The sequence below is a fragment of the Panthera leo genome, chromosome E2 (assembly GCF_018350215.1).
Source record: "Panthera leo isolate Ple1 chromosome E2, P.leo_Ple1_pat1.1, whole genome shotgun sequence".
NCBI classification, from domain to species: Eukaryota; Metazoa; Chordata; class Mammalia; order Carnivora; family Felidae; genus Panthera; species Panthera leo.
Window position 1 is genome coordinate 15150368 of NC_056693.1, and position 10126 is coordinate 15160493.

Genomic DNA, 10126 nt, shown 5'->3' on the forward strand with positions numbered 1-10126 from the left:
GGGGAAGGTTGGTTTCAGATACCCCCCCCCAGCCCCGCCTCTTCCCCCACCCGCTCAGCTTCCTCTCTCTGTGAGGAACACTTTCACTTCCTGCTACTCCAGGCCTCCCCTCGAAGAACAGGTAGGGGTCCCCAGGGACCGAGCAGCTGGCCGTTGTCACCCCCCACTGCCTCCCTTCGGTATCAGGTTGCTGCCCCTATGCCGCCCTGGCCAGCGCCACCGGCCTCCTCCCCTTCCTCCCCCTCCCCCTCCCCCTCCCCCTCTCCGTCCTCCTCCTCCTCCTCCTCCTCCTCCTCCTCCTCCTCCTCCACGTCTTCTCCTCTGTGGGACCCAGGCGAGCATCTGCCTCCCTGCCCCTACCCCTCCTGCCTGCTCTCCCCTGGACTGAGCACCTGCTCACTGTCCCCACCCTTCCCCAAACCCTGGGTTTCTGGTCAGCAGGCTATTTATTACCCGCCTCCTATACCACCCCAAGCAAGAATGGAAGACCCTGAGAGCAGGGGCCCGTCCTGTCTATCACCTTCCCCCCGGGGCTGGCACCCCAGTCTGGGCCTGTACTTCTTAAGTGTTTGTTGGGTGCACAGATGAATGGCCGCAGATGTCTCACTCCTGGGACTGCCGCAGGGAAAATATTCAAAAATGCTCACCTTGAGTCATAACCCACTGTAGCTAGGATTGTGTATTGGCTTTAAGAGTTGAGGCCCAGGGGCTCTTGGGTGGCTGTCGGTTGAGCATCCGACTTCGGCTCAGGTCGTGACCTCACGGTCCGTGAGTTTGAGCCGCGTCGGGCTCTGTGCTGACAGCTCAGAGCCTGGAGCCTGCTTCGGATTCTACGTTTCCCTCTCTCTCTGCCCATTCCCCGTTCATGCTCTGTCTCTCTCTGTCTCAAAAATAAAATAAAACATTAAAAAAAAATTATAAAAAAAAAAAAAGAGTTGAGGCCTGATAGGGGCACCTGGCTGGCCCAGCCATAGAGCATACGACTCTTGATCTCAGGGCTGTGAGTTCAAACCCCATGTTGGGCATGGAGCCCACTTAAAAAATCTTTAAAAAAAAATTTTTTTTAAACATTTATTCATTTTTCAGAGATGGAGAGAGACAGAGCATGCGTGGGGGAGGGGCAGAGATACAGAGAGACACAGAATCCGAAGCAGGCTCCGGGCTCTGAGTTGTCAGCACAGAGCCCCATGCGGGGCTCGAACCCATGGACCATGAGATCATGACCCGAGCCGAAGTTGGACGCTTAACCAGCTGAGCCACCCAGGTGCCCAGAAAAAACCTTTTTTAAAAATTAAGAGTTGAGGTCCAGTGGATAGAGGGCACAGATGTGTTACAAAGCAAAAAGCAAAGTGGTTACAATAAAATCTAGGTAGTGAATGTATGGATGTTCCCTGTAAAATTCTCTCCTTTTTTCTGAACGTTTGAAAACTTTCACAGTAAAATGTTGGTGGGGGCGGGAATATCCGAGAGGCCTTCTGTGGTCTGGGAAGGGAGGAAGAGAGGACGTCTGTAACATGATGGCACGTTTACAGAGTGCCTACCATGGGCGGAGCACTTGTCCAGACACGGGCTTGTTACTCAACTGGTCCGCGTCCGTATTATGGCAGCACCGGTTGTCAAAATCTGAAGTGTTTCTGTACCACTTGGTAAATAGCTGTCGGTTTGGGTCCTCCCCTTGTCCCCTCCCCACCAGGACACACGGGCCTTCCTTCTGGGATCCCCACATCTCCCCACCAGCCAGCCGCTGAAGAACTGACACCCGGCACAGCGAGGGGCCTTGGGCCCATTCTGATCGGTCAGGGTCTCTGCTATATCGTGAATATTACCCCTGGATTGGAGCAGCCTTGAACTTTACCTTCCTCCCTGCCAGAGGCCAGACCATGGCTTGCTGGCCTCCCGCATCCTGAGGATGGCCCAGCCGGAGGACAAGGCCTCTGCAGGCCTCATCGATGGGGAGAGGTGAGAGCTGCGGGGGCTGGGGTCTCCAACTCCTGCCCCCGGATTCAGAAGGCCCTTCCAGCCATCCAATGCCCACACCCCCCCATAGGACCCTGAATCTCATCTCGCCCCTGGGCTGCCCCTTCCTGCACCTTGGACCCCACCTTAGTGTCCAACTGCCCACCTCTAACCTCTGGTCTCCTGGACCCTGCATGTCCCAGGATGGTTCCACCACAGGTGAATGGAGCAGGTGAGGCCCCCTTAGGGGTCCTTGGGACCCCAGAGCCACTCCTTCGCCTGCAGAGGACACGGGGGGTGTGGCAGATCCCAGAGCTGGCTACTCAGGATGCGGGAGCCCTTCTTGAGCTGTGGCCACCGGGGGTGAGTACTCACAGCCGGGGACCCTCTCTGACCCTCCCCATGACACCGTGGGTCAGTCAGGACTCCGCCGCTTGCTGGTGACAAACAGCACAAACCGGGAAAACCAAAAAAGGCCACTTACTGAAAAGTAAGTGGGCTGAAAACCCCGGAAGAAAGGGAATTTCAGCCATGTCTGGATCCTGAGCATTAGATGACTTATAAAGTTCTCTTCATCCCATGTCTTGGCTTTGCTTAAATTTTTTTTTTAATGCTTACTTATTTCTGAGACAGAGAGAGAGCATGAGTGGAGGAGGGGCAGAGAGAGCCGTCAGCCCAGAGGCCGACGTGGGCTCGAACTCACAAACCGTGAGATTGTGACCCGAGCCGAAGTCGGCCGCTCAACCAACTGAGCCACCCAGGCGCCCCTTGGCTTTGCTTTAAACTGTGGGGAAAGCCGACCGTTTGGGGTTTCAAGGAACAAACACTTGATCCACACAGTAGCTTAGGCAAATAGGCACTGCTCTTTGTACCAGAAAGGCAGCTGCAGGCTCTAGTTTAACAGCTCGAGTGACATCAAGGCCAGCTTTTGCAATTCTCTTGGACTTCCTCCATGGAAGCCCAGTGGCTGCCCCGGGTCCAAGCACGTGTGTGAGCTCCAGGCAGGAGGAAGACGAGAAAGGAAGCGCCGGTTAAAAGAAACAGGAAAACCAAAAGCCTTCACAATTGATTCAAAACATATGGAAGGGGGCCCGGGTAGCAATACATTGTTTAAAGCTCCCCTGGGAGTTATAAAACCCGAGGTGAGAAACACCACCTACTTCATTATCCATCTTCTACGGCTGGGCAGATGAGGCCCTCACAACCCTGCAGTTCTGCAAGGGATAGGGAACGGATTAGGATAAGGCAACTAGGGTCTACACAGCTTCCTTCTCGAGGGGGCTCCCTCCTTGTGGTGGCAGAGATGGCTGTCCCCAGCTCAGGGCCACATCTCACAAGCTTAGCAATCCCAGTGTGAAAAGAGTCCTTGTGCCAAAGAGCTCCAGCAAAAACCTCGTGGAAGATTTCCATTGGCTGGGCCTGATTCACATGCCCATCTCTGAACCAATCACAGTGGTTAGAAAGCACTGTCATCCTATTGGCTAGGTCAGGTCACAGACCACCCCTAGGGCTTGGACAGAGTTAGTCCCACCCACGGGCACTAAGGGAGGAAGTGGGTTTCTCTAAAGGAAATTTGGGTGTGGAACCCAACATAAGGGAAATGGGATGCTGGGCAGGCAAAAGTAACAGACATCTGCACAAATCCTCTCCAAGATGACCTTTGCCTCCACCCCCACCCCCGAACCAGAGTTTCCTGGTCACAGGACACAACTCCAGCCAGGTCCTGGTGTTGAGGACAGGAGCTTCACCAGGAGAAGTCTGCACCTACCAGATCCAGAAGCTTCCTGGAGGTAAGGAGCCTACTCCTGAGTTTCCAGTCCACAGCAAATTTGGTGAGCTTTGCTTCCAAAATAATCTCCCAAATCCTATTTGGTGGCATAAGTGGGATGCAAGCCTAAAGACACAGGAAAAGATGGGGACTTCAAGGGGTAGAAATTTCCCTGTTTTGAAGGGCTGTTGGGGGACTGCAGAACTGAGGAAGAGAGAGTCCCAGGGAAGATGAGGCTGCCACCCTTCAACTTTTCTTCCTTGCCCTTTGTTGCCCCCAACCCTCAGGTGTTTCTCTGGAATACTCTAACCTCTGTATGCCGGACCTGCCCCATCTCCTGGCTTTCCTATCAGCCAGCAGGTACAGGTTACCCGTCAAAAGGGCTAAGGGGGATCCATCTCTAAGGCATCCCACCCACTGCAGCTCCCCATTATCTTTTCTCAGGGATGTTTTGCCCAGAACACTGCTCTTGCCCCCTCCCACTCTAAGGCCAGGAGACCAACAAACAGGTGAGAGGCCACCTCCCAGGCTCCTTGGTCCAGAAGGATGGCACTTCAGGAACCAGACTTCTATGTTTGAGGGAAGATAGAATGGGGGGTCTGAGAGAGCTGTGGGAGGCTCGACTCCTGGGCCTGAGTGACAAGGGACCAGGGACGAAGCCTCAGCTCCTTCAGTAATGAGGCTGGGAATTAATTCTCCTGGTACCCTGAAGGAACCAGGGCTGGCACCTGGGACATCTGGGACACCTCGGTTGTGCTGGCTCCCAGGTCTTCCACAGACCGGCGGCGTCCAACTCAACATCTCGGAGAAGGTGCTCTCGGTGGTGAACAAGCTGTACCTGGAGACCCACGGAGGGTGGGGTTTGGAGCAGATCACCGCAGAGACACCTTCAGGGACTGCAGAAAGACACAGTTCAGGTTAGCTGGGTGGGGCAGGGCCCTGGGCCCTTGGAGGATGAGGGAGCTATTGCCGCTGTTCTGCGGGACCCGACCCTCTCCTCACATCCAGCCCCCAGGAACCCTGCCCCTCACCGGGTCTCCTGGGTCGAAGGCCCGCTCAGCCCAGAAGGATACCATCCTGGGCCAACCCTAGCCAGCCTGGTGGAGGAGAAAGAGAAGGAGGACAAGGACGAGGACGAGGACAGCTACAAAGATGAAGAGAAAGGACCTGAAGATGTTCTCACCCATCACATCCAGGCTCTGGCCAGGGCCCGGAGCAACTACGTGGGCAGGCAGTTCCAGGGCCTTCGAGCCCGCCTCACCTCAAATGCTGGAGGCCCCCACAGCCCCGGGGACCCAGCCACAGAGCTGCTTCAGGATGTGCGGCACCTCCTTACTGACCTCCAGGATCAATTGTCAAAGGACCCCGACGTCAGGGCTGTCTTTGGGAGCCAGGGGCCTGGGGTCCCCCAGAAGGAGGAGGATCTTGGTAATAAGGAGGACTGGGAGGGAATTTATGGCCAATGCCCCGACCCACTCGGGTTCTCGTTTGCCATCTCCGGGCACTACGTGTGTGTTTCACACCCAACGTCTTTCTCTCCATCCGTGTGCACCTGTGTGCTTTTCCACTCACGCACTTTTCCCTCCCTACGGGAACATCTCTCACATGGGCGACAGCCATACTCCACACCCAGGCTCCCCCTTGCACACGTGTTCCCACCCATGTCTACACTTGTGGGCGTCCAGCAGCCAGGGAGGGCTGGGGGGGGCGGGGCGCGGAGGGTACGGTCAAGTGGAGCGAGAGGGTGGACGTGGGTCAGCCTGGCGGCCCTTCGCTCACCGACCTCAACCCCTCACAGGCGCCGCGTTGGAGGCCGCCCTGTGCCGGGCGGTGCTGGAGCCCCTGAAGCCCGCCCTGTGGACGCGACTCCGGACGCTGCGAGCCCGGGAGCTGCGGCGACTGCGGCAGCGACAGACAGCCCTGCGGGCGGGGGCGGGGCCTGAGGGGCAGGGCCCCGCCCCCGCCCTGCGGAGCCGCATCCACGCGCGCCTGGAGCACCTCCACGCCGCCTGCGCCCCACGCCGCAAGGTGGCGCTGCTGCTGGAGGTGTGCAGTGACGTTTACGCGGGCCTGGCTCAGGGCAAGGACCAAGGTAAAGAAGGTTTACCCGCGTCTACCCGGATGTGCGGTGGCTGGAGGATCGGGGAGGCGCGGTGGGAGGCGCCAGTGTGCCCGTCGAGGGGAGAGGGTGACCCGCTCTAGCAGGGGGCGCCTACGCGGGCCTGGGGATCCGCCGAGAGGCGTTTGCCGGCCCAGCGAGGTGGAAGGGCAGCCCGCCCTCGTGTTCTGGGGATCGGACGGAGGGGTCTGCACGCCCGCCATCCACCTCGGAGCCCGTCCTGCTCCGCCAGAGCCCCTGGGGGCCGACGCCTTCCTGCCCGCGCTGACGGAAGAACTGATCTGGAGTCCGCACATTGGGGAGACGCAGCTGGACGTGGAGTTTCTTATGGAGCTCTTGGATCCGGACGAGCTGCGGGGAGAAGGTGAGCCCCCACCCCGGAACGCCGGGACCCCACAGGGGGCGCCCTGGGGCCAAACAGCCTCGCCCTGCAGCAAGGGTTAAACTGCAGGGGGACCTCGGGCCACCAGCGTAGCCCCAGAGCTGCGCTGACCACCCCTTCCTGCCCCTAGCCGGGTACTACCTGACCACGTGGTTTGGGGCGCTGCACCACATTGCTCACTACCAGCCCGACGTGGGCCGCGCTCCCCAGGGGCTCAGCTCTGAGGCCCGCGCCTCCCTGCGCCAGTGGCACAGCCGGCGAACACTGCACAGACAGGACAGACAGGACCGCGGAGCCCAGGTGATCGCCCCTCCGGACTGCGGGTGGAGGGGACCGCTGGACCCACTGCCCTTCTGACCCAGGCTCCTGCCTCTCCCCACAGGTCCAACTGCCGTTTGAGGAGCCATGGGCAAGAGACACTGTGCCCAGAGACGGACTATGATAAGGGGTCCCACATCCTCCTGTTCCTCAGGCAAGATTCCGGAGGCGCCAGGACAGCACCGACTTCTGACCCCTGTTGGTTTAGGTGCCAACCGGCGAGGTTCCCCGGAACAGACCCACCTCTGGGCCTTTGCATTGACTACTCCATTCTCTAGTATTTATATCGCTCCGTCCCTCCGTTCCTTCGGGTCTTTAGGTGGCTGTCACCATCTCGGGGAGGCTCTCCCAGACACCCTGTGTAAAACTGTACCTCCTCTGGCTTGACCCTCCCTGCGGCAGACAGAATAATGCCCCCCCAAGACATCCACCTCCTGATCCCCCAAATCTGTGAATATGTTGCCTTACATGGTCAAAGGGACCTGACATATGTGACCAAATGAATGATCTTGACATGGGGAGATTATTCTGGATCATCCTGGTGGACCGGTAACATCACAGGAGTCCTCTTAGGAGGGAGGTGGGAGGCTCAGAGTCAGAGAAGGAGATGTGATTTTGTAAGCAGAGGTCAGAGTGATGTGGCCAGGAGCCAAAGACTTGTCTAGAAGTTGAAAAAGACGGGGAATGGATTTCCCCCTGGAACCTCCAGAAAGAATTCGGCCTTTGATTTAGGCCCTAAGACCCGTTTTGGACTTCTGACCTTTAGAACTGCAAGATAATACATTTGTGGTTTTTTGAGCCACTACATTTGTGGTAATTTGTTACAGCAGCAACAGGAAGCTGATATACTCTCTTACCCCGATCTTTATTTTTTTTCCATAGAATTGATCACTTCCTTACATACCATGAAATGTACATATTTATTGTGTTAATTGTCCATAGGCTCCCGTCCCTTAGAACAGCACAGCACCATCCAAGAGAAATACAATACAAGCTAGATAAGCAATTCTAAATATTCTAGTAGCTACATTACAGAAAAGTAAAAACTCAAGTGAAATTAACTTTAATAACCTATTGGATTTAACTCAGTGTATCCCAAAGGTTCTCACTCGTAACATGTGATCAATATCCAAAAATTAGGGGCTCCTGGCTGGCTCAGTCAGAGGAGCGTGTGACTCTTGATCTCAGGGTTGTGGGCTCGAGCCCCACGTTAGGTGTAGAGATTACTTAAAAATTAAAATAATATATCGGGATGCCTGGGTGACTCAGTCGGTTAAACGTCCACCTTTGGCTCAGGTCACGATCTCACCATCCATGAGTTTGAGCCCCGAGTCAGGCTCTGTGCTGACAGCTCAGCGCCTGGAGCCTGCTTCAGATTCCGTGTCTCCCTCTCTCTCTGCCCTTTCCCTGCTCACGCTCTGTCTCTCTCTAAAAAATAAACATTAAAAATTTTTTTTTGAATAAAAAAAATCTTTAAAAAAATATATCCAAAACTCATCGTGCTATTTAACATTCTTTTCGTGTGTGTGCTAAATATTCAAACTCAGCGTGTACTTTTTTCATGTTTTTCTTTTTTTTCTTTCTTTGGTTTTTGAAGGAGAGAGAGTGTGCAAGCAGAGGGGCAGAGGGAGAGGGAAAGACTCTCAAGCAGGTTCCACGCCCTCCCACCATAGAGTCTGAGGTGGGGTTCGATCTCACGACCATGAGATCGTGACCTGAGCCAACCAGGTGCCCCGCCAGTGTGTATTTTACATTTCAGCACATCTCCGTTGGGACCAGTCACGTTTCAAGTGCTCAATAGCCACACGGGGCTTAGAGCTACCATTTTGGACAGTGTGGCCTTAGACTGCCTTGGGGAGGCTAGGGATCTCTGTCTTGTTCACAGCTGTATTCTCCGTGCCTAGACAAATGCCTGGCACCCAGTAGGTGTGCAGTAAATACTTGCTGAATGATTCGATGACAGAGTTTCTGGGGTACACTGCAAATGACTCCCCAAAAGATACCCATGTCCTAACCTCTGGAATCCATGAGTGGTACCTATTTGGAACAGGGTCTTTGCAGATTTTTTAAAAATTATTTTTAATGCTTATTTATTGTCGAGCGAGAAAGAGAGACAGAGCATGAGGGGGAGAGGGGCAGAGAGAGGGAGACACAGAATCCGAAGCAGGCTCCAGGCTCTGAGCTGTCAGCACAGAGCTGAACGCAGGGGCTCGAACTCACAGACGGTGAGATCGTGACCTGAGCCGAAGTCAGACGCTTAACTGACTGAGCCACCCGGGTGCCCCCATGCAGATGTTTTAAGTCAAGGATCTTAAAATGGGAAGGCTATTCTGGATTGTCTGGGGGAGGGCTCCAAATGCAATCCCACGTGTCCCTATGGGAGGCAGAGGGAGATTTGAAGACGTGGCCTTGAAGGGTGGAGGGTGGGCGGTCACAAGCCCAGGAAAGGCGTCAGCCACAGATGCCGGGAGAGGCGCCCACTGATTCTCTCTTAGCGCCTCCAGAAGGAGCGAAGCCCTGTCAACACCTTGATTTCAATCTGGGGATACTGATTCCAGACTCCTGGCCTCCGGAACTGTAGGAGAAGAAATTTCTGTTGTCGTCAGCTACGGAGTTTGTAGTCATTTCTTACAGCAGCTGCGGGAAACCTACCAGTGACTCAGCACTTCGTATAAAAGAGAAAAATTGGGGCGCCTGAGTGGCTCAGTCCATTGCTCAAGTCATGATCTCATGGTTTGTGGGTTCGAGCCCCAACGGGGTAGAGCCTGCTTGGGATTCTCTCTCTCTCTCTCTCTCTCTCTCTCCCTCCCTCTCTCTCTGCTCCTCCCCGACTCGTGCTTTTTCTCTCTCAAAATAAATAAATAATTTTTTTTTAAAGAGAGAAAAAAAAGGGAGTAGAATGAATATCCAGCCCAGTCCTGTTCTAGCGACAAAGGACATGTGTCTACTGATAACAGGAATTAACTAGAAAAATAGGCAAATCCCTCTCAGTCCATTTCATGAAGAGATGTATTGCCATTAAAATTTTACGTTTCACATTTTGCATTTCATAATCAAAATTCTGTAATTTTAGACATCAAGTAAAAAAAAAAAAAAAAAAAAAGCGTGCCAGGGAGGAGTTCTTTGCAATTGTTTTTAAAAGCCAGAAAGCTTAAAATGGCTACACTGGGGAGTGGGGCAGGAAGCAGGGATGGGGGGTGGGGGGTGATGAGCTACAGGATGTGGCCTCTGATCTTACGATTCAGACACAACTCAGTGGGGTAGCTGCATCCCAAGAGACCCAAGAGATGTGAGGGGACCATCTCCTTTTTCCAGAACCTCCAGGGCAAGCAGGACACTGAGAATTGTATTGTGTTTATTTATTATGCGCTTATGTACGTGTGTATATATTTCTTATCACTGTAGTAAAAATCATACAAGATTTACCCTCTAAAGTGTTTTTTAGGTGTGCCGTTCCGTAGCGTTAACTGTATTCACGTTGTCGTGTGACCGATTTTTATTTTTGAGAGAGCGAGGGAGCAGGGGAGGGGCAGAGGGAGAGAGAGAGGAGAGAAAATCCCAGGCAGCCTCCGTGCTCAGCATG

General features: G+C 54.4%; 1 protein-coding gene and 1 long non-coding RNA gene across 3 annotated transcripts; one reads left to right on the plus strand and one right to left on the minus strand.

Moving 5' to 3' along the window:
• Positions 1 to 51: 51 nt before the first annotated feature.
• On the plus strand, positions 52 to 7741 carry RINL (Ras and Rab interactor like). Of its 2 annotated transcripts, none has more exons than XM_042918002.1 (12): positions 52 to 121; positions 1694 to 1959; positions 2048 to 2319; positions 3644 to 3746; positions 4012 to 4084; positions 4169 to 4233; positions 4492 to 4641; positions 4733 to 5152; positions 5523 to 5816; positions 6076 to 6207; positions 6356 to 6525; positions 6608 to 7741. In XM_042918002.1, exons 3-12 carry the CDS (start codon positions 2161 to 2163, stop codon positions 6665 to 6667), a joined length of 1626 nt encoding a protein of 541 aa, XP_042773936.1. In that variant the 5' UTR covers positions 52 to 121; positions 1694 to 1959; positions 2048 to 2160; the 3' UTR covers positions 6668 to 7741. The 2 variants fall into 2 exon arrangements, with proteins under 2 accessions (XP_042773936.1, XP_042773935.1); XM_042918001.1 differs by having other exon boundaries at positions 2160 to 2319.
• On the minus strand, positions 2664 to 4557 carry LOC122207809. Its single transcript, XR_006197016.1, has 3 exons — positions 4453 to 4557; positions 3725 to 3850; positions 2664 to 3170 (listed from the first exon to the last, which is right to left on the minus strand). It is a non-coding gene; the product is annotated as an uncharacterized LOC122207809 (long non-coding RNA).
• Positions 7742 to 10126: the final 2385 nt, after the last annotated feature.

Bases quoted from the DNA above. Each gene is read 5' to 3' on its own strand.
- RINL (XM_042918001.1), top strand. From the start codon at position 1,910: ATGGCCCAGCCGGAGGACAAGGCCTCTGCAGGCCTCATCGATGGGGAG. The intron at 2,320-3,643 runs GTGAGTACTCAC...CCCCCGAACCAG, and splicing joins TTGAGCTGTGGCCACCGGGG to AGTTTCCTGGTCACAGGACA. The intron at 6,526-6,607 runs GTGATCGCCCCT...CTCTCCCCACAG, and splicing joins GACAGGACCGCGGAGCCCAG to GTCCAACTGCCGTTTGAGGA.